This window comes from Sander lucioperca, chromosome 9 (genome assembly GCF_008315115.2).
Source record: "Sander lucioperca isolate FBNREF2018 chromosome 9, SLUC_FBN_1.2, whole genome shotgun sequence".
Taxonomy (NCBI): domain Eukaryota; kingdom Metazoa; phylum Chordata; class Actinopteri; order Perciformes; family Percidae; genus Sander; species Sander lucioperca.
The window spans coordinates 21,939,136-21,964,279 of record NC_050181.1 but is presented as its reverse complement, the minus strand read 5'-3'; the positions used below and the strand labels follow the sequence as shown (position 1 = coordinate 21,964,279).

General features: G+C 38.4%; 1 protein-coding gene across 1 annotated transcript in view; it reads left to right on the top strand.

The window, feature by feature from the left end:
* The window catches only part of tox (thymocyte selection-associated high mobility group box), a 51,034-nt gene that overhangs the window by 11,259 nt on the left and 14,631 nt on the right, over positions 1 to 25,144 (top strand). The window contains exons 2-4 of the mRNA XM_031310368.2: positions 6,864 to 6,929; positions 13,497 to 13,598; positions 19,633 to 19,917. Of these exons, the coding sequence (XP_031166228.1) occupies positions 6,864 to 6,929; positions 13,497 to 13,598; positions 19,633 to 19,917 (453 nt within the window). The remainder of the gene's footprint in view (positions 1 to 6,863; positions 6,930 to 13,496; positions 13,599 to 19,632; positions 19,918 to 25,144) is intronic.

Sequence of the window (25,144 nt, the reverse complement as noted above, 5' to 3'; positions counted from 1 at the left end):
GAGAGAGAGAGAGAGAGAGAGAGAGAGTAATTTGGTTTGACTACAATTCTTGCTATCCTCTTTAGTTCTCTCACTGTAAGGTTGGCAATACACACACACACGACACGTTACAGCATGATTATTTTCATTATTGGTTAGTCTGCCGAATATTTTCTCAAATTAATTGATTAGTCATTTAGTCTCTCAAGTATTCAATTTACTGTCATATGACAAAGAAAAGCAAATCTTGACAAGAAGCTGACACCAGAGAACGTTTGGCAGTTTTGCTTGAACAATTATATTTATTATATATAATATTATTAGTTAATTATTTTTTGGTCAATCAACTAATTGATTAATTGACCTGTTGCAGCTCAAACATAGATGCATGTTTTTTTTTGGAACTTTTACCAATACATAACAGTGAGACAAATACACCCGAGACACATCTGCGGAATATTAATGACCTACTGAACTGAGCCTATAAGCACTGGCTGTGACTTAGATGATCTTTATTTCTCTGTGATGGAAAATATGACAGCAGTGTTTTGGGGTGTTACAGCATATTCATATTTACAAGGTGGTAAAAACAGTAAATATTACAAAGATTGTTTTTTTTAGAAACCATCTCATCTGTTTAACAAATGCCAACCCAAAGAAGATCACAGGATATGAAACAGGCACGCATTGCGCTAGAGCCCATGCAGCATTACACATGTCAAAACTGTAGGAGAAAAGCCAGAAGCTACCTTGCTTACTGCTGATGGTGGCTCACAGACTGGTTCTCTTGGAACATGCTCCCCATGTCTGACTAGGGGTCGGAAAAATAATTGATTCTTAGATGCATCGCGATTCTCTCAAGAACGATTCGATGCTCGATGCAGATAAGTTAATCATTTTTTTTTTTAAATGTGTTGATTTTTATTTAAAAGTTACTGTCAGAGAGAGAGAGAGTGACTGAAAGAGGATGGGATAATGGACAACAACTTAGAGTTTAGGCAAGAGTGCAGAAAAAAAGTGCAGAAAAAAAACGGCCAAAAGGAAAAAAAATTCCATTTTGTATATATACACATGATCTAATAAGACATGCATAAAGTAATTAGGCAAAACAAATATAGGCTGTTCATCTACTTTATCACATTACATCTGACCACCTCATGTTTCATGTTCGAAGAAGACATTTTTTTATTAAAACTTGTGTGACAAATATATGTCAAAATCTAAGCTTTGCCTAGCTGCTTTGTCTAGGAAGTGATTGGCAAACTCTGAGTAGCAAACTCAGATTTATATGTATATTTTTAAAAATCACGCACGGAAATGTACATAAACAAACTGTTGCATCGAGATGCATCGATAATCGGTTTAGAATCAAATCGTTAGGTGCCAAGAGATTCCCACCCCCATGTCTGACACGATGATTGAGGGTTTTTTGTTTGTGATGAGTACGTATTTGTGTGTGCATTATACTGTATAGTATAGATAGCTGTGGCTTTTTTTGTTTGTTCAATTTATAACAAAATCTGTGACTGTGTCCGTTGTAATATAAAAAATCGGATGGAAATTGGATTAAAGGAAATCTTTACTGCCAAAGTTTAGATGAAAATAACTTAAAAAAAATACCTACAATACTCCAGACACATAGTTGAACTATATTTTGTGTTCTACTTATTTTGACACTGGTGATGGATCCAAGAGTGTTGTGGCAAGATAACCTTACTGTTTGCTGTAAACCAGAGCTGCAACTGACAACTATTTTAAATATGGATTAATTTGCCAATTATTTTCCTCGATTTATTGTTTTGAAATGTAAGAAAAAACAGCTAAAGAAGGTGATTCAAATTTCTGTCTAAAACTCATATATATATCTATATATATATATATATAGATATATACATATAGTTCACTGTCATATATGACTATACATGAATTCACATTTAGGAAGCTGTAACCAGCAAATGTTTGGCAATTGTTTCCTTTGAAAAATGACTAAAAGGATCGATCAATTATCTAAATAATTGCAGATTAGTTATTGAATTAACTAATCGTGCAGCTCTACTGTAAACTTCAGTGGTCAGTGTCGTCTTCCAGTAGGAATCAGATCGACCTTTGGATGCATGGCAACATAAAATCTTGGTGAAAATATTTTTAAATGGATTTTGCATCTTCTAAAAAAAATATGACATGGATAACTAAACCGGACTTGAACCATTTGCTATATGGCAAACCAGCTATGACTCACATAATCAGCTACACAGACCAGTGGTGTTTCACAGCACATCAAAACTGATGCAACGTTTGGCCATCAAGCATTATTGTTTTTAATGGGCAAGCCAAGATGCACTTGCCATAATAATAATAATAATAATAATAATAATAATAATCTGCCCATGTCCTCGGCAGATTATACCTCTAAACGTTCAAGACAGTTTTGGTTGAAACGGCACAATCCCAATCTCAATCCCGATTGCATCCCGAATGTCGAGTGTTGAGAGTCCAGTCATAAATTAAGCTTACATCCGCTGAGATCCCTCTTCTGTTTGTCCGTCTGTCCCTCCCAGGACTGATGAAGAGTGTAATAGGTTCCAGGCTGCCTCTCACACTGAGCGCTTGCTGAAAATAAATCATCACTCTCTCTCTCATGTCTTTTTTTCTCTGTCCTCTGTCCAACTTATCTCTTCTCTTTTGATAGTTCTTAGCTTGAGAGCTGTATTTGTCCAGGGGATAGCAGCAGCACATTAGCCACTTAGCTTACCATCTACAAATGACTCTATTTTGTAGCCTGATTCGGTTTAAGTTAACATTTGTCAGCATATTTGGCAATATGTATCAATGTCAAATAGTTCTAAAAAAGAATTTTGTGTGTTAACATTTGTTAATTTTTCATTTACAGTTATTGATGCTGAGAATAAAACCACAGAACTGGACTTGATCTATTATGGTCGTCAACATCAGGCTGACGTTAGAGATATAAACTTTAACTTTTCAGGTTAAGCTGGTTTAGATAAGGGTAAGGGCAGGTGGTCACACTGGCTGTGCTGGTGTGAACCGATAATACATACTGTAGGGCTAAATGGATGCATGCAGCACATGAGGTGGCAGCTATGATATCTGCATCTATCAGCTGATCTCCAAACAGTGACTGGTAGTGTGACAGGTAGCGGATCCGTTGTGATGATGTGTATTACATGTAAGGTGAAACAAGTTACTGTCAAGCAGGCAACACTATAAACATGTTAAACTGCTGTATTTTAGGATACATGTAACCTATATGTAGCTTTTAAAGGTATAATCCAGGACTGAAACCCAGAGAGGAAGGATGAAGATCAGGCATACAGACGAGACAGAGAGGTTCAAATCTCATCCTCCGCTCTCACCATTCCTCTTACTGCTCTTATTGTTTCATATGTGTATATGGTCCATGTAAAGCATCACATTATAACAGTTAATTCTATAAGCCACACCGAAAGTGTATTATGTCCGTCACAACACTGTTTTAGCTTTCTGTTGACTCTGTAAACCGATACCTCATTTGCATAATACCCAACAGCTGGCGAACGGATAGGGCAGTTACACCTGTCTGTCCACATGTCCACCTGTGTTTGTGTTTGTGTGTGTGTGTGTGTGTGTGTGTGTGTGTGTGTGTGTGTGTGTCTGTGTGTCTGTGTGTGTCTGTGTACATGACAGTGCTTTGTTTCTATTCACCTGTTCAAATTTTCTTCTATGTGTTTGTCAACCAAGACAATGATTGTGTACCTTGGATACCATGAGTTATTTGAATATGTTTCCTGGTTTGGTTTCCTGGTGTGTGATGTAGGGTTTGACCAGAAATAAAGGGTATATATATATATCTACATATATATATATATAATAGTAATATTATACAACTAATTGTTATAGCAATAGTCAAATTAAAGGTGATGAACACTGGCACTGCTATTGGTAACTTCAATCTGAAAACTGTAGTATCAGCTGCAGAAAATATAAATGGTTTCTTCTACTCATGTTCCACGAGCTCTGAACTTGGACAAACTGCTTTTAACTTTAGTGCATCTGATTCCTGAAACAAATTACAGCGCTTTCTTAAAATGAAGTCACTTGTGCCTTTTGGACAATTTAGAAATCTGGTTTTAAACTTGAAAACTTCTACTTGTACTTGCTTTACATAATTGTTTTTTTTATTTTGTATCCTAATATATTTATCAGATTTTATTTATACATTTTTCAATTCAGAAAGTTTTATTGTCTTTTTATCTTTCTTATGATGGTGTATTCTCTTCTGTGTTGTTGTTTTGTTGTTGTCATTGTAATTACTCAATGTCAGTGTAAATGAGGGTCGCCCCTCAATGATCTTTTGAGTTTAAATAAAGGTTGAATGAAGCAGAAATAAGTACTCACTAGTTTCAACTTCTTCAATATGAAGATGTAATGCTCTTTTTTTGCCATGATAGTAAACTGAATGTCGCTTTGGGCTGTTGGTTGACTAGTTCAAGCAGTTTTGTAGGACCACCATCATGGGCAGTTGGATAACAGTATCTTTCACTATTTTCTGACATTTCACATATCAAAATGATTCATAGATAATTTGAGACACTAATTGGCTAACTAATCAAATATGAAAGCACTTATTAGTTGCAGCTCCAAACATATGTGTCTGCATTTGGATGTAACAGGACTCATTAGTTTTTTGTACATATTCACATATTTTATCACTGTACTTTAGGCCATAAGTAACAATTATTTCTTGATTAATTATTTTGTTAATCAGTTGTCTCTGTATGTCAAAACATCATGCCAAATGCTCAGCACCAGTTATCAGTCCAATGTAATGTCTTGAAATTGCTCATTTGAGATAATTCAGTAGCCTAATCTTTTCAGCATAACTTGAATATTGCCCAACCTGAATGCGATGTGTGTTTCAATGTTAGGTCTTCACACACTGGGGTTCTCCCTGACTCACACAGTGAGAGAAATGGAGAGGAGACAACAATTTTGACTGGAGATGGGTCATTATGACGAGCTCCCTTTTATAGTACACGTACAGTAAACATGTTGATCACAAAGCTAAAGACATCTCGCATTAGCCTCGGTCAACATAGCAAAGTTAGTGTTTGAAAGAGAACTGTGCCAAAAGCAATGTGCTTCTGCAAAAGTTAGAAACACTGAAATGATCTCTTCTTCATACTAGGGGCTAAAACGTGGACTAAGACTACTGAAATTTCACAAATTACTCAAAACAGTATATTCAGTGGTAGGAAACATCTACCATACATTATTGTCTTTAAGTGAACCCCCCCAACCCCAACCCCCAAATCCTTGTCGGTTATTGGCTTGAACGCTGGAAGACTGTTTGTTATGTTTCATGGTGCAGGCCGGCCAGTTTGTTTTTGTTGCTGTGTGTGGAGCCTGGGCTGTCTACAGAGACCACGTTTTCTTTTTACAGTGTGTTCAGGGGACAGGCAGCTAGCGGATAGTGAGGAGATGTTTGCTGTATGTGACAAAAAATGTTGTAGCCTAAAAAACGTGTGACATCGCTTAGAGCACCTTTAATTTAATAAATTAAAATGAATGATTAACTAAAATGTGTTTCCTGAGAGTATATATTGTAACAGTGCACAAAAAGTTACCTCCTATCATATCAGAAAGAGACAACACAGGCTGCTCAAAGTGAACATGTGATATGGTGATATCAGAAGCTGTCTTATGGGTACCTATGGCATGCACAGGGACATTCAAACTTTTTCTTTTATCAACTGTTGCTGTTTGTCTGTAGTGTAGGACAAATAATAGCTAATGGAGAAAGGAGGAAGTATAGGGGAGATGAGAAACGGAAATGAGGAAATAAAAGTTCACTTTGCTATGTAATGTATATTGTCATAGGATACAGTTTATGCTGATAGTATACAAGACCGCAAGATAATTCACTGTAATGGACAGAAAATGATGTTAACGGGAAATTATGTAACATGTACACTAACTGATGTCAATCACACTGTAATTTTGGAATGTTAATGTCATTTAACAATAGTGTATCAACAACAGCACAATCAAAAATTAGGATTTAATATACATACTGACAATTTGAGTATTCTTGATTGGGGAACTTTTCCAGCGTGAACAAACTACATATTCCAAACCTGCTTTAAAAAAAAAAATGTAGGCATATAAGTATATTTTTTAGGATGTGTACATTTTGTATACTAATACACATATGATTGTATAATTGAATCTATAGTTTAATATATTTCATATTAGATAGCGTTTTGATCACCACTTGATGAGTTGAGACTTGTGAGTACTTATTTATTCGCATGTCATCCCATGTGGACAAGGTATACTGTGAGGTTCTCTCTGTGATTTTGAGCTGGAATTTCCTTTGCTGCACAATATCCTTCAATCTAGTCAGTTATGCCATTATCCTGTTTGGGGGGGAGGGGGGGTTGGTTTATGGAGTGGGAAGTGGGAAGGGTTTTAGAGGAAAAGCAAGACATTACACCTGGCTGCTAAGCACATGTGGATCCTGATGTCTGAGATTCTATTGATTCTGTTAATCTTTAATTGTTTGGTTTACAGGCGGTTACCATAAAATAACCTTATTCAGCCTATGTGTGATGGAGACAAAAAGTCTGTTCACAACAGACATTGTTTCTGGAAATGAGGGCCAGACCTTTACATGTAACAGCCCTGACTTAGGTCACAAACAGGGTTTTCAATATCTCAAAAGAGATGGCATACAGATAGTGGACTAATCGTTCATACTGGCTGCTACCCTGTAATCTGTTACCTCCATCTTCACTTTGTCTCGTCTCCTTGCTGGCTGTTCTCTGTTTGCTGTGTGTGATTATAGTTTGTTGACATTGTTGCTCTTGCATTTTTGTTCTCTACAGCTGGATGGGGACACCATGTTCCTGGGTATGCCAGAAGCAGGCCTTGACTATGCCTCAACTAATCAGGTTAGTGTTGTGTGTGTGTGTGTGTGTGTGTGTGTGTGTGTGTGTGTGTGTGTGTGTGTGTGTGTGTGTGTGTGTGTGTGTGTTGTTTGTGTGTGTGAGACATAGACAGAGTGAGGGCCCTATGAAGCTCTTTCTCTGACTAATTACATTAAGCTATTTTCTAAATGGAACTAATTACTTGTAAAGGTGTTGAAACATTTCAGTTCAACAATTGAGAGTTGTACAGGCAGCTGCGAGCGTGAAACAAAACATAGGGAGAGGGAAAGAATTGCACCTGCGCGTATAAAACTAAGCAGCACGCCACACGCGACCACCATGCGCCCACGAGTGTCTGCTTTGCGAACGCTGGAGGGCATACACACTCGCAGGTAAATTCTGCTCTCGAAGTTGATTTCTGCTCACCCGAATGAACCTGACTTTTGACATTTTGGTGGCGGAATCCAAGGGAGGCACTGGCCCTCCTATGATTGGTCACTTTCAAGGCGATCCCACCCACAAACCTCCTTTGTCTACCTTGATTGACAGCTATCGTTCAGGAAGCCTGGACTTGGTTTCCCGGCCGATGAAGTGTGTTTCGGTCTTTATTAACGATGTAGCGCAAGATAGCACCGTAAATAAAGTACTGTATAAGTCTCTCAGCTGTTCTGTTGTTGGGATATGTGCGAAAAAAGAAACCAAAACATGTGATATTTATGAATGAATGTGTTGCTGTTTAGTTCTTGCAGGATGAGACATTAGTTCATTAGTCCGTATCAGCAAGGATTTAGATATTACTTATAGCAGGACACTGAAAAAAACTGTGAGACAAAACCATGTTGTATCACCTGTCAGTAGACACCTTAGATGTGATCTCTAAGGCTTTAATAAACTACTTTCTATTGTGATCATAGGTTTTATTGTACTTATTGTAGGCTAGTCTAGTCTAGAAATTCCGCCGTATGGCCCTCTTTCCTCCTCAGATCTCTGCAGGGTAAATACAGACAGCTAGCTAGACTATCTGTCCAATCTGAGTTTTCTGTTGCACGACTAAAACAACGTTTGAACGTACACGTTCCACCAAAACAAGTTCCTTCCAGAGGCTATTTTGCAGCGGCTCCAGGGCTCCGCGCGGCGCCTAGCGCTGCCCAAGATGATTGTGATTGGTTTAAAGAAATGCCAATAAACCAGAGCACGTTTTTCTCCCATCCCGGAATGCTGTGTGGACTAGCCAGACCCTCCTCCGCAGCGCTGTGGAGGAAGGTCTGGCAATGTGAGACTATATTGTACTTGACAGTTGGGAATGCCATTCAAACTAGGGATGCACGATATATGGGCAATCATTTGGTATCGGCCAATGTCAGTCATTCATTCATACATCAGCATCGTTCTGGTGAGCAAAACTGGTCCGACGTGATGATTATTTCCGTTTAGCTGAATTGTTTCGGCGGCGTTGGTGACGCAGCACAGGATTCACATGCTGAAGACAAAGCAATGTGTCTAAAAAAACTGGATGTTTTTCATGGTGAAAAAAGAAGACACGTGAATTGCAGTATGCAGTATGTACAGAATATGATTATCGCAGAAACTGTTTTATACAGATCATATCAACATCAGTAAATATCGAGTATATGTAACAGCAAAGTTAATATCGGTTATCGGTATCGGCCAACATTTTCATATCGGTGCATCCCTAATTCAAACCCTTCTGAAACATCAGTAACATCAAAGAGGAGAAATAACGTTACCATTATGCCCATGTTCAGATGAATTTACAGTGCAGTGCATTAATGATATTATTTTACAGAACATTTTTGTTGATGCTTTCTATGTGATCATTTGATCATGCCACACTGTATCTTTGAGCTCACCTTTAGCTATTTCAGTCTTCACAGTTATTTCCGGTTGCCTCAAACCAACTTTTCCTCCCATCCTGTTCCACAAATCAATATCACTTACTGCACTCAACCTGAGGCACAGAAAGCATTACAACGATTTTCTATCTTGAAGCTTTCTCTTTTCTTACACAAATAGAGAACTCCTGCAGTACTGTGTAGGGTTATTGAGCAGTATGAGTGGATTGCCGCAGGAGTTACTTACTAAATGCAATTCTGGCCTCAAAAATAGTTCCTTTATTTGGGATGTTTGCATAGAATTAGTTTGGTTTTAAAGCAATTTACTATTATTTGCCTTTAACGTCTTGAAAAATGGCAATAGTTAAGTGCTGAATATAATTATTGTTTTTGATTGTATCTTGTGTCACGTACACTTTTAGTTTTTGTTAATTTACACTTAATTGTAGCACAAATAGTTTATTTTTGATAAAGTAATGACGAAAAATTTCAAATACGGAAAATTGGATTATTTGAATTTAATCTATGTTATCTAGTTACTATGTGCTGTTTTTTTATATTATTTATTCATGTATAAAGCTCTGAGCACTAATCCTGTACACTGAACACTTGCCAGTATGTCAGTCAGAAATCACTGTGACTCTCTAACCCCATTCACACAAAGTTAAGAGTAACTGCATCTAAGAAGCGTTCAAGACAGATTGAAATCTGAGACGCATTCCCGCCAGATGTTGAAAAAGTGTAAATGCATCTGCCTCTCTCCAAGACGCACATGTAATTTTTATTCCCCCTCTGGGTGTGTACCTATGTCAGTAAGCAGTCTGTGGAAATAACCACTTACTGCCTGATTTTCTGAATACATCTATGATCTGTCTCCTCTGTCCTCAGGAGCTAAAGTTACATGAAAATTGCACTTAAATAGTGAGTATCTGCTCCCTGATCCATTCAGACACTGAATGACTAAGACCCACTACAACTTTAAGTCTGTCTCTTCAATGTAAACTAAGAAGAAAGAAAGAAATTCACTTATCTTTCACTGCTTAGGTCCCAAACCCCAATAACTTAAACAGTGAGCTGGGCTTCCTTACAGACTTCACCATCCTTATTTGCTTTATTTCAACACTGAAAATGTACAGTACAGAAGTGGCTATACTGAACACAATGGGTATTAATCAAACTAAGAAAATTGGGTAGACTTTTGTTCAGCATGGCCTATGGTTAACAATTAAAACGTTAATTGTAGGATTCCAATATTCATCTCTAATAAAAAAAAAAAAACATTATGGCCAGAGGCCAAATAAATGCAGAGTAATCCCGCTGAGACGCTAAACCGTTGTTTTCCCCAGGTTTGTGGAAGAGACTTACAGTAGGTGCACGTATTTGGCAGGGGGTTTAGGGGTCCTCCCTCAATAAAACTTTACGGTTTTCAATAAAAGAAAAAAATGCAATTTCACATCATTTCAGACTATTATTATTACCATATCTGTGTCTAAAACATTGGAAACGCTAGAGCAGATAATACATAAATAACACACAAAAAACTTAAAGACAAAACTTTGTAAAGAAGCCCACTGGGGACCAACTACAATCATTAGATTTGCGAAAAGTCATTGTTATTTAGTTCTGATGCTCACATTTATTCGGCTTAGGTGGTGCCCAAAACTGGCTGGGTGCTGTGCCTAAGCCTTATAATGGTAGGGAAAACTCTGTAAACAGAACAAGAAGTGTAGAGAATGGATACATGGATAGGAATTTCCACTAGAGAACATTGCGTTCATTGCATAAAGTAAAGTCAACGTGTAAGGGTAGTTGATGGTGTATGTACAGCTGTCGCGTTACGTCACCTCAGTGCGATGACCAACGTATTAAAGATCAGCTGTTTTTAGATTACTAAGCAACAGTCTCGGAACAGCACTATGCAGCAGACACTGTTTTATATGGCTGTGGGTGTAACTGCATTTACAATGTAGTTTCCAGAGACCTAGAGAAGCCTCTAGAGAGTAAGATGTGTGTTTGTTAGCACAGAATTACCTCACTGCCAAGCAAAGGCAATATTAATAAGAAACAGCACTAGAGATACATTATTCATAGAGCACAATGTAGAGAATATTGTGTGGTATAGGAATCTATGATTTGATGTTTTATTCATAGTGTTGTGCCATAAGATGATGGGGAGTGGTGTGTGGAATAAGAATTTATGGTTTTATTATTGAAGTACCATTGCTTTCATAAAGTCAAGAGGTTGGTGTGATGAATGTGACCAATATTAGTCCAGTCTGACCCTCACTCTCGTCATATTTTAAATTGTTAATGGAGCAGCAGTGTGATATTACTGATCTTACCCTGAAACAGGGAGAACGAGAGGCGACATTACTTTAAAAGGAAGAGGCTCGATGAAACAATATATCAGGGTTTTAGCCAGGCCCAAAGGAAAATCACCACCGCCAAAATGATAAGAATTGAGATCAAAAATAGCAATTCAAATCCTCTTCGACTGTGTTTAATAGCAATTTACCAAACAACCGTTGAAAAGCAGAACATAAACTTGAATAGGAGCGCTTATCTCAGTGTTATCAACATTTCTGTTTATCGAATTTTCTGTCAAATAAGGTAACACAAACTCATTGCCTTTTACTGTACACGGACCGATCCTGCTTACTGTCGTGTTTTGTAGTCTCCCCCCCCCCCCAGTCTTTAAAAGAAACAAGACTAATAGTGTACAGCTGTGCTAGTGGCTCTGTGAAGCTGTATTTAAACACAATGGTGCTTTGAGCCAAATGCTAACACCAGCATGCTAAGTTGCTCAAAATGTCAATGCTAACATGCCTATAATGTTTACCATTTTCTTTGTCCTAGGTTAGCGTTTTTGCATGCTAACATTAGCTAATTAGCATTAAACAAAGTACAGCTGAGGCTGATGGGAATGCCATTAGTTTTGCAGGTATTTAGTCACAAACCAAACTATCAGACAAAATAAAATTTTGACCTGATGATGGTGTTGAGGAACAGATCGCTAAAGTGATTATACAATTCAGTCTGAGGGGAACATAAATGTCTAAACTAAATTTAATGGCAGTCCATTCCAATAGTTGTCAAACCATTTTATTCAAAACCTCATGGTGATGCCAGAGGAAAAGTCAGGGGCTCATTAGGATTCATCCTCTGGGAACCATGAATGTCTGGAAAGGTTACAAAATCAGCACCTACCAGCACCTCTAAAGCCTCTAGTTAACATGTTATTAACTGTTTAATCCGTACAAAAAAACAATAAATTGTGATTTAATGGGGAGTAGTCTCGCATTGCCAGACCATCCTCCACAGCACTGCAGAGGAGGGTCTGGCTAGTCCACATAGCATTCCGGGATGGGAGAAAAACGTGCTGTAGTTTATTGGCATTTCTTTAAACCAATCACAAAGCTCTACACAGAGCCGCTGCAAAATAGCCTCTGGAAGGAACTTGTTTTGGTGGAACATTTGTACGTTCAAAAGTTGTTTTAGTCGTGCAACAGAAAACTCAGATTGGACAGATAGTCTAGCTAGCTGTCTGGATTTACCCTGCAGAGATCTGAGGAGCAGGTAACCATAGTCCTCAGAAATCCATGGGAGTTTAAAATTCCAACACAAAGAAAGCGGAAGGAAAAAAAATACATGCATCCGGCGGAATTTCCTGCGGCATCGGAGCGATCCCAGAAGTGGAACGTCGAGGATATAGACTAAATGGGGAGTGATAGGCTGGACTATTTCTTGAGCCTCCGCTGGTTGCCTGAACAGAACCCTGTTTCCAGTCTTTATGCTAAGCTAACCAGCTACTGGTTCCAGATTCATATTTAATGGACAGATATGAGAGTAGTATTGATCTTGGCATCTAATTCTCGGCATGAAAGCGAATAAGCATATTTCCCAAATATTGAACTATTCCTTTAATCAATAAAGTGTCTGCCCAGCTTTATAGAGTTGCTCAGTGGTTGTACTGGGAGGCTTCCAGGTGTGACTGTATAGACATTAACAAATGGATGGTGGTGTTAAAAAAGAACATGGTGATCACCACACTTCTTCCTAAAGAAAAATATACACTAAAATAAAACATGAACTATTTAAACTAATTAGCCTGTTATTGCCAGTGTTGTTGTGTGCTTATGATGTTTGTATGTGTTTGTCTTTCTTCTTTCATTGCGGCTGTACAGTACTCAATGTAACCTTTTCTTATCAGGGATTAGCTGTGGAGGGAAGCAATTTATTTACAGCCTCTTTCTCTCTCTCTCTCTCTCTCTCTCTCTCTCTCTCTCTCTCTCTCTCTCTCTCTCTCTCTCTCTCTCTCTCTCTCTCTTATCTCTTTTGTTCTCTAAATAGCTCTCTGACTCTCATTTTATTTCTCTCTCTTTCTTTCTGTCAATTCAATTCACTTGCAGCTGTTAGTTGCTGTAAAAGTAAAAGCAATTTTACTTAACTATAAAGATAAAATATCATTTTGACCTGTGTGTTGGAGACTGTTTGTATGCGTCTGTGTGAGCAAGGGCTTGTGTAGAATCTCTCTCTCTCTCTCTCGCCCTCTCTCTCTCTCTCTCTCTCTCTGTCGCTCTCTCTCTCTCTCTCTCTGTCGCTCTCTCTCTCTCTCTCTCTCTCTCTCTCTCTCGCTTTGTCCTTGCTCCTCTTAATGACCTTTTCATTTCACCTCTGACCTTTTCCCGGCTTCTGCGTCCATTTGAACTTTTGTTTGTCTTTGTTATTCTTCCCACAGTTTCGTGTGCCACAGCCCCCTCACCCTCTCAGCAAGATGAACCCACCCTCACAGCACTGGAGGAGGGACACACACATGGCTGACACACACCGTCTGCCTTGGGTAAATGCACACACACTGACACACTTAAAACACATTACAATCCAGGCAACACTGTCTTTAGGATGATTTTTATATAGGGGTGAGCTTGAATAGTCAACTATTTGAGGATTCAATCTGAGTAGACTGCAAGTCTCACAGTCGAATCGTCACAGTGACGATAAAATGTGGTTATAAACAAAGATCATTCCATTCGTGCTATATGGGGTTGTTGAATGTCTGATTTTACAATAAATCATGATATATAGCCTATTTTCGAATACATTTATCAATTAGATAAAAACAATAGCTATCATATAAAAACAATACACTAGCAGAGCGCTAAATATTTTTGTAATTAATGAATGATTCTCTGTCAAAATCAGCAGGGGGAGGCACTTATAACGAGCTGTTTGCAGCTTGCGTTTCTCTCTCTCTTTCTCTCTCTCTCCCTCCCTCTCTCTCTCTCTTTCTCTCTCTCTCGTTGATTGTCCCTTCACTTCCCTTTCGTTTCCCTTCTGACTGTGGATTGCTACAATGGGGGGAAATGGAATTAGGACCGAAAGTTGTATTTACAACCACGAAAAGCAAGCATCAGAAACTGGAAGTCAATGTCCCAAATGAGCATATGGATCAGTGTGCAAAAAAAATCACAAATCCGATAACCCCTAATTTTATAACACTAAAACTCACACATAAAAACTGAGCTTAAATGGGCACACAACTGTAGCAATTACACCAACAGTGTCTTTTTTATTAAAAGAAAAAGGCCATTGTTTAAATGCACCAGATGGCAGGTTCAGCCAGTATCATCTAAGTGGCAGAACAGGACTTTCTTTTTTTTTTTATTTTAAAGCTGCTACTTGTGTGTGTGTGTTCACACTGCTCTAAATGGCATGTGCTCATCATCATTTGATTACTTTGAAGAGGCTAAGAAGGCAGTTCTGACAAGATTTGATTTGTCTTAATGAAAAAGAAAAGGCAAGGGATGCAGCTCACTAGCCTGGCTCCGCCCTCCTACGTACTTCTGCTCAATTTTTCATTTCCCTTCAGTACTCGTCTGGGTTTGCGGTATATTCTTGGTTTTCTCCGGTCAAATCTTTACCGGTCCAATCAGCGAACAGAGGGAGTGGCTGAGAAGGATTTGATTTTCCAGCTCGCTCCGTTAGTGGTGAAAGAGTTGGCTAAGGCGAACACTAGCGATGCTAAGCCGACGTCACGACCAAACGTTAGCGATTGGTTATGGCAGATCCAGAGTGGCTCTATGCAGATCCAATAGTTTTAAACTTCAACAGAGCACATGTCTTCAAGGAAGTTAACACTTGTCAATGGAGAGAGGCCAGACTCTCTGTACAAATGAAATGTACGAGAGTCTGGTAGGACCAGGCTAGCAGCTCACTGCATATGAGAGTTAAAATTAGTGTGTGAATGTGAAAAATCGATTATGGGTGCACTGGTGATTGGCTCTGTTCTAACACCAAAATTTGCTAAGCTCTGACAGGAACAAATCCATTGTCTCTCCTCTCACTTTCTAATTAACAAAGAGCAGCTTCTCATTTACAGCCGGCGCTAACCGTCACTGGTTAAAATGACAAATGTTTCTTGTGGCAGGTCATATCAGCTGTAATTAACTTTAATTATGTAAGTAACTTGATGACGGGCCGAAATTAAACTTAGTTGTTGACGGGTTTGTGTGCTTGCTGCAAGATTGTTTGTGAAGTAAAAGAAGCATCACTCTGTAACATCTTTTTACAACCGCGAGTGGACATAGTGTTTCTGTGGTCCCAACAACTCTAACAGAATGATACAGCTTTTTGTCTATGCGTAGTACCCAACACAGGACTTTACCCCTTATTTTCCACTCGCCAACAGTTTTAGGAGCTCCCCAACAAAAGCCCCAGATCAGAGGCAAGTCATTGTTGGCTCGGCACTCGCAAATCGGCGCTGGAACCCACACTTGCATACACTCACACACATACATGCATACACATTCTCTCCTGCATTTTCATACATAAAAACACATGCTGCATGCCATCTAGCTCAGTCTCTTTATCTCTGTGTTGTGTTTGTATGAAGCCCTCAAAGGCTACTTTTATAATAATAATGAATGTCTGTCTCTTAGGCTAATCAGCATTTACAATCTATTTAAAATGTCTGCTTCCTAGAAGAGGGACCGTACTGATGAAGAGAGAGGGAAGATTTACATTGCAATAATTGCAGCTGTTTAAGTAGACGGAAGTATTACTCTACAAGATATTCAAATCATCAGATCCACAACTACTGTATGTAGATACTATGCAACAGTACCACCATATAACAGACACAGATAGAAGAGCATAAAACAAAAATGAGGTTTGGTCAAACACATTTATCCAGAACATTTAAATATACCAGCTATCCTCTTAACTTCATTAAGTCAATATTAACAGATTGGCATACATGATGTACATAAATATGGTCAGAAAATGCACCAGTTCATCAAATAAACAGAAATACATTTTAGACAATTCTAATGATCTAATTTAATGACTAAATTATATCTTCACATCAGTTATCTACCCCTAATGGAGACATTTAATCACCATCCTCCCATAGAAACTGAAGCTGATGGTCACACATTATTTATGTCCCAAAAATATGTTTTTTTCATCTTGTATGAAACAGTCATGAACATGGAGTTATGAGAAGTGTGTAATGTGAACACAACATGCGTGAAAGCACTTAATCCTGACTACATTAGTCTCTCTCGAAGCTCCCAGTACACATGGAACAGGCTATTGTACTGACATGAATGGAAGAGCAGAGAAAAAGAGAGAGGAGTAATTTATTCAGAACTTGAAGAAATGATAGAGAGAGTAGACAAGGGAGGGAGAGAGAGGCAGACAGACAACAGACAAGCAGTGTAATTTATGCAGAGCTCTGAGCTCCAACAGGACACTGTGTCTAAGAAACAAACTGTTGGACTTGTTGGTTTGGCAGGACCTGATAAACAGTGTACTAAGTATAATGTTGGATGCACATGACAGGGCGTTCAGGCTGAACAACACATGTTGTAGGAGAAAGGGGTCAAACACATGAGGGTTAACTTTGGATGGCTCTAGACAGAAATGGAATTACTGGATTCATGATTGCAGATTAGGACTTAAGACCTTGGTGGGTGACTGAACAAGAATGCAAAGAAAGAAACAGCTTCACTTACACCTGACCTTTAGTGATATATGAGAGTAATATTGTGATATGTAGTACACACATGTGCCTTTAGTACTTAGATAATAGTTGAAAAGCAGCACATAAACATTAGGGCTGGGCAATATATCGATATTATATCGATATCGTGATATGAGACTAGATATCGTCTTAGATTTTGGATATCGTAATATCGTGATATGACATAAGTGTTGTCCTTTACTGGTTTTAAAGGCTGCATTACAGTACTGTGATGTACTTTTCTGAACTTACCAGACTCTTCTAGCTGTTCTATTATTTGCCTTTTCCCCACTTAGACATTATGTCCACATTACTGATGATTATTTATCTAAAATCTAAGTTTGAAGATATTTTGTTAAAGCACCAATTGTCAACCCTACAATATCGCTGCAAAATCGATATCGAGGTATTTGGTCAAGAATATCGTGATATCTGATTTTCTCTCTATCGCCCAGTCCTAATAAACATGTTTAAATGTACGGAAGCAAATATTGGCTATAGAGATTTAAATCTTAAGAGCGTAACTGATCGATTCCATCCAGGATCGATTGCTTATCCTTGGTATCCCGGATTTTCAGTCTTCAGTCAGTCTTCAATCTTAAATTCTAGGATCTGAATCTGACCAAGCCAATCTGAGCAGCCAGATGTTTTTGACTCGAATCACAATTTTTAGGTCCGAATTGAGCTGATTGAATTTTGGCAATCTAAATATAGTTTTTGAATATAAAGTACTTGAAGTGTCCATGTGAATCTGTGAACTGAAAAAAATATATACAGTGGGAATTATGTTTTTGAAGTTGAACAACTTGGAATTGACCAGACGGGAATTCAGACCACATACATTTAGACTGATGGTTTTTAAAGTAAAAAAAAAATTCAGAGCTATACATTCAATGGTACTTCAATTTCAACATTAAGATTTCACTAGTGATTACATTTCACAATTAAGTATTCAGTAGCTTATAAGATTCAGACATGTTTGGGACTGATTGGAATCTGATTACAGCACCACTGGCTCAGATGACTGGAGTTGGCCAGGGCTGAGAAGAACTCTTTGAGAAGAGAACTTTACAAATAATCTGTGAGATCCACTACATCAATTAACGTGACATGCCAGATGGTTTGTTACACAGAACTATCTGAGAAGCCGTCATTGGAAACTGTTTGGGAAAAGGCAGGTACTTCCAAAAACATACCTGGCAGGTGATTGGATGAACCATCTGTCTGTTAGTTCGCCATTGTTGTTTTAAACAAACAGTCGCAGCCGTCACACACACCTAAACCATAGCTGCCAGTAGCTCCTTAGTGGACGCTGATTGGTCCGGTCCGCTGCTGTTCGGACACAAAAACATTACTTAAAGCCTGACAAGAGGGATTTACATATGATATGTGATATCGCGAGAATCCAGCTGCAAGGGATTACATCAACAGCATCCTCAGGATGTAATAGTCTGTTGTCTTGTAGCCCTAATGATTACATACAGTATGCATACAGTAGGTGAAAGATGTGTAGCACTTTAATTAAGTTGCAGGAAACTGGTTCTAGTTGTAGATGTGTGTGAAAATAGACACACACAATGGAGCTCTGACACTCTTGGTCTCCTTCCCACTGTAGCTTTTTACAGCACCACTGAAGGAGGGGAAACATTTACAGTTTGCCCAAGTCAGTTGCCCGATTAGAATTAGATCCTTGTGAATTAATCATGGGAAGCATTTTTAGTTGTTAGGGTGCAAGGTGTGATCATTTTCCATATTGCACGTTTCCTACATTTTATTTTAAAGTGGTGAAGATACGAACTCCAATTGTGGTTTAGCACAGTGGCTGTTAATGACATAGTCAGCATATAAATAACATAACTCGACTCCTGACTCATCACTCAGCTCTCAAGTCACGCAACTCATAACCCAACACCGCATATGGGTTTGAGATAGAGTAGAAAAGAGTATGAGAGAACGACAGAGTGAGAGAGATGAAAGAGAAATTGAGGATGAGAGTAGAAAAGCAATAGGGCAAAAGAGGGGAGGAAGGAGAAGGATGGTGAGAGATGAAGAGCAAAAGAGTATGAGAGGGAGAGACTGGGGTGGCTAGCCAAGCAGAAAAGGCTGTCAGTCTCTATAAAAGATCTCCTCTGTCAGATTAGTATGAGAGGGCTTCTCTATCACTGCCCCTCTCTCTTTTCACCCTCGTATCTCTCACTCTTCTCTTGCATGATTCTCTCACTCCATTTCCCTCTCCATGTCTCCCTCTCGTCTTTGCTCTCAGAATAATTATCATACTGCTACTGGTTTTCTTTTTGCATGTCAGATTAGCCTTGATACATTTCCACGCACAAAGATCTGCCCTGTGTGTATTCTCTTAGGCAAAAGGGGACTTGTACATATAAATGACTGTGTTCTGTTGATGAATGAGGCAGACGGTGTGTGTCAGCCATGTGTGTGTTGCTATTTGCTCTTTCTTTTAAGCCTGAGAATATCATTATTGATAATTAGTCTGTGATAGGAGCTGAGGAAGAATGACTACACGACACAACACAGAGCTGTCGTTCAGACTGGGTATAGCATTCTGAGGTAATGGTGATTGGCGATGGGCAGTTTTTCCATCTCTTCCATCTATTATCTCTGACATTAATGTTTCATGCCACTTTGGTCTCCTATAGTCCCCTATGTAAATCTTATTGATTTTCAAGCTTTATCAGGAAACGTCAGCTTCCCGAAACTTGACTTTGTCCCTCATCAGTGAAGAGTTAGTAAGGAAAACAACCATGTAGCGAATACGATTAAAAACTTTTTTAAAAAGTATAGTTTAACAGGTGTCTTTAATTGTATTTCCTCCAATCTTGTCTCTCTTTAGTCATACTCAGTGCAAGGTTTGGGCGATGAGGACTTCAACATCCCGCCCATCACTCCCCCCACCCTTCCAGACCACATGCTGCCCCCCCACCTCCCCCACGATTCCCGCTCTGGGCCGTACCACCCTCTGGACCCCCCCTCCAGCTCAGCTCCACACCACCCCTACCAGCTGCAGGGCATGGATCTGCCTGGCATGCCTGGTAGCCAAGATGGAAATGCTATGTTGAACCAAGATGGTGGCACATTCAGTCCGGATGGCGGCCCAATGACCAGTACACTGTCTGTGGTGAGTGCTCATAAATGATCTCACATATTAATGACAAATAGAGCTGCAAAGATTAATCCATTAGTTGTCTACTATTAAATGAATCGCGATTGTAGCGATTCGATTAATCGGTTTGATTGATTCTTTTTTTTAAATGCTACAAGCAATGTAGCATTTAAAAGGCCTTGTTTTTAATAGAGTCCGGCACAGGGCTCACTCCACATGAAACGCTACATTACATCACTTCCAGCAAACTTGAACAACGAAGGCAAAACAGCGTCATCGAACTGTTTTAACTGATTATCCTCTGGTCCAGCTCAGCTACAGTAAAAACATAGAATACTTCATCACGTTAGCGTGTCATTCACTATCGCGCCTGTTTGTAACTGACAATGTTTTAACCGGCTTAATAGTTTAGTTAACACACTCGACTGTCCTGCTGTTACAGACATGAACTAATGCACAAACACAAACAGTTGCCTCGTTCATGAACTCATTACAGTGCGGCGCTGAAGTTCACGGTGCTGCGCCCCTGCAGAATTCATATAGAGGAAAAACAATCGATATTTGGTCTTATTTTTGGCATTAAAAAATTATTTTTCTGGCCTGTTGGGGGTTCCCATTGACCTGGCGGCCCGCCAGGCCTGTACAATTATAGGAGAAACACTGTATGAAGGTTTAGATACTTTTATCACTGTAAAAACATAAAACGAATAAAATGAAATAATTGAAACTGAGATGAATTGAAGCTGCTGCTGCTACCTAACTGGGACTACACACTTTGAACAGTCACCTTGGATTGTGCTTGATACTTAAAAAAAATATTTTAGGGTGGACTATCAATTTGTGTCTTGCTCAAAGATACTTTGACTTTACTTATTGGAAGAAGCTCGAGGATCTCAGTGAGTCTTAAGATCTGAACTGACAGCTAGCTAATATATTTTAACTATATTCTTTCATATTTTTATTCACCTTAACTGTGTGAAATGGACTATTGCCCGGGGCACTGTTATTTGAATCATGGCAGCTGGTCGATGTGACATTTTCCTCATATTTTAAGTCTTCATTTCACAGTAAAGTGAAAATCTTGCTTTTAGCTGTGACATTCAGATGTGGCTGACTGTGTCATACAGTAAAGAAATGAAAGTGTCTCCTTCATAGACAGTGGTTACTTCAACTGCCATAAAATCGGAGTATTCAGTGGGGTGACAAAGGCATATATGTGTCAGTATCTGTAATAAAGATTTCTCCCATTTTACTGAAAATGAAACTTCTCACCTCCCACTCTTGATCTCTCAATCTTTCTATCTGTTGTCTCCATCTCCATATTAAATCCACCTGCTGTAATATGAAGTGTCAGCTTGAAGCCTCATGAAAGCCCTGACTGTGGTTGAATTAGAATGACTATGAAACACCAGACAGGGTTTTTTAATACATTTCATTAAATCCAGATTTTGTTCTCTTGGAGTGTGACTGTTAGCTGTGTAACAGAGGAGACAATTATTTTAGTGGCCTGAAGGAAAGGTCTTGTTTTCCATCTGTCTGTCTCAGTTCTACCTTTTCTCTCTCTCCTTCTCCCTACCTCGCTTTTATATTCTCATACTAACATTCATTTACTGCCAGTCCATGAATGATGGTTGCCTAGCAACCATGTCTGGCTCAGCCTAATCTGGGTGTGGGGGGGGGGGGGGGGTAGAAAGATTCAAGTCTGTGTGTGTGTGTGTGTGTGTGTGTGTGTGTGTGTGTGTGTGTGTGTCTCTATTTTACTTTTGGCTGCCATCTCTGTGATTTTGTTCTTCTTACCTGGTTGGTTCATAATAACCCTTGTTATGTTATGATGTTGATGTTTACGTTTAACTATAGTGTTAAGTGTTTTACAGACCAAATGATTAACCGAGAAAATAATCAGCAGATTAGTCAATTGTGAAAATAATCGTTAGCTACAGCCCTAGTCCTAATATTAATAATATCAACCTGGACCCAATTTCCCTATCAATGTGTGTCTATTAGACTGATGTGACCAAAAATCTTTAAAAAAAAAAAAAAAAATTACCTTGAAGGTCAATATAGTTTTGTTATGTCAAAGTTCGAATACGTCTAAATCTATTTTGATTTTTATTATAGTTTTATTTTAGAAAATAAACACATTTTGTTTCTTGAGTTTCCACGTCTTCGAATACGTCTGAATCTATTTAGATTTTTAGTATAGTTTTATTTTAGAAAATGTTGACATTTTGAGTCTGAGGGATAGTAACCACAAGTAACCACAATGGCATCGAAGTCATGATCAGCATCATTTTATGGCATAACAACAATGAGACATAACTCAAATGGAAATGTTAACATCTACAGTTCCACGACAACTGGGCAAACTCATTCATGAAATAAAAAAAAAAGATTTTCCAGTCTAAAATGAAGAACAGATTCAGAATTTTACCGCTGTACTTTTTTACATTGAAATCCTGTCATCAACCAAACCTATGTGAAGATGTGAGCATCCTGTGTACAGCCAAAGCTTTTTTCCTTCTCGAGACATGAGTCAGTCATTACTCGCCCTGCTTTCCTCAGGGGTTCCCCCTCTGTTTTTCTCTTCGGCCATTGTCAGAAATGTTTTTGAGACTCCCCCCAAAGGAAAATCTGATAAATATTTGTTTCCACTGGTGATGCTTTTAGTTCCAGAAGTGTTTTTAAATTGCGATAATGTTATGTTTAGCACCTAGATGTTGTTTTGTGACCTTGTGACCTCCTGTTCCTGTCAACATTGTGATACTATTACCTAAACCACTGAACACTACAATGGAAAAAAAACTCCTTTCCATTTCTTACATTTCTTACTCCACATTTTTCTTTAGTGCATTTTAAGTTAAGATTTTTTTATTATTTAACATATCGACAGCTTAATCATATATTACATACAGTTATTATAATAATATAAACTACAATGTAGTCACTTATAAGAATTTTCAGTCATTACATTTAACCCTCCTGTTGTACTCGGGTCAAATTTGACCCATTTTCAAAAAGTTTCTATATCAGAAATTTGGGTTTCTTTCAACCAAATTGTCAAAAAAAATAACATGGATGGTTCCATAAAACGCTCTTCACAAGTAAAATAAATGATCAGTTCACTACTTTCATTGACTTTGGGTGTTTTATTCAATTTCATAGCATTTGAAAGAAAATTTATAAAAGAATGTTGAAAATAGTGACAAAAAACATGGGGAAAAAAACAACGAAACCGTCAAAAGAAGCACAGAAATCAACAAAAATATCGAAAAAAGCGACAAAAATACGTCAGCAAAAACTACGCGACAAGTAACAAAAACGTCGAAAAACGTGACAAAAACATCGGGAAAACCGACAAAAGTGTCGAAACCAAACAGACCAAACGTTGGAAAACAAAATGTCAATTTAAAATTTGACCCAGAAAAACAAGAAGTTGCATGGTCGACGGGAAGACAACACAAGGGTTAATCTGCGAAAACATATTTTCAAAAACGAAATGGAAAAAGACAAAAAGTTTTGATTGTTTTAAAGTATTTTTCTTATTCAAATAAATGCATCGTCAATAGGTCAGCTTGGTTCTCAGGTCGTCAAACAATGTAACCTATTTAAACTTAAATTGTTTTGGCAAACAGTCAAAGCTCTCTGGAGAATTATGACAGTAGGATATTTTGCCTGTTGACTAATGTGACATTTATTGAAGTCCCAAACCAACCATTGCCGAACCACAGTTATTATTTTTCAGCATTTCTACCAGCGCATACGTCAATCTGAAACCTCTTCCCATGTTAGAGAAATGTCACTCGGTGTTCCATCTAAATACCACAGCAGTATTCAAAGGCTGCTGCCAGTAAATACGTTCAGGTAATGCCACATCCGCTATTATTTGATGCTTACTAAGAGGAAACTCTAAATACACATCATCAACCGTGTCCCTATCTTCATATTTGTGACGATTGGTGTCAAAGTTCCCATGCCGAGGGTGTTAGATATAATTTTGGTTTAGCTTTTGTTTTCCTGAGAAATGGACAGAACATCACTGATGGCTGACTCACTGCGAGACATTTCGGCACTGCCAGTCAATACTGAACTACGCTACACTGTGGGGGACAGAAGGGGCTTGTGAACAGGAAGGATCAAACACCAAAATATACCATGCAATAACATTCTCCTATTTGTCCAAAACTACTTTAAACAGAAATAGGTGCTTTGTTGCTTCTTGCTTCATGGCAGAGACACTGTTATGTTAACATTCATTTTGACATGATTCATTTGACATTAAAAATGTCCGTCACTTTATTTGATTGTATACAGATCAATTCAGGCATGTTGACATTTTATTCCGTTTTATGAGATTTATTCAAGATTTCCCACATTGTCCCTTGGGAGACATTTGTTTTGGATTGTGCGTGCATTCATGACACAGGTGTGACAGTAAAACTGTCTGGTCACTTTATATCCTGCAGTACATCAGCTTTCTGACAAATTATTGAGGACATGGATGCACAAGGAAATAAACCAGCGCTTGTATCTATTCAGTCTGCGTCTGTGGACGCCTAAATGTTTCTTCCAGAGAAAGTTGTGAAACAACTTCTGCCGAGTGTAGCAAATGGAGTTTAGAATCTCTATTGATGTTTTTACACACGGGCGGGAATTGATGTTAAAATGACTTCTGATCCTGTCTTCTCTCATATCACTCTCACCTGTAATGCCTGTTGCCACGGTTACTATCACATTTCATTATTAGTGAATCCTGGACTGCTGCACACTGTACAAAACCTGTCAAGCAAAGAAAGACTCTGTGTCAGAGCCCAGCTCTGTTACATGAACATGAGACAGCTCAGATAAGTTTTTTTTGCACACCAGTCCAGTCCAGTATGGAATCCAAGATCCAATCCTGATTTCAGGGCAACACTGACACTTACATTAAGTTGATTGATTTTCTTTTCCTATTTGGGGGCAGTGGAACGAGCTGTCAATTCATTGGACATACCATCTCATAAAGTTGTTATATTGTGAACATGTTGGGTTAAGCACTAGGGCTGCTCGACTATGGAAAAAAATCATAATCACGATTATTTTGGTCAATATTGAAATCACAATAATTTAAGACGATTATTCATTGACTTTTGGAAAGATGTTGCATTTATTAAACAGTGAAACAGTGAAACAAATAAACAATGAAAACACCTTGAACTATGAAATTCCCCTTAATACTTCCTGTTTGAACTTTTTTCCTCGCTCA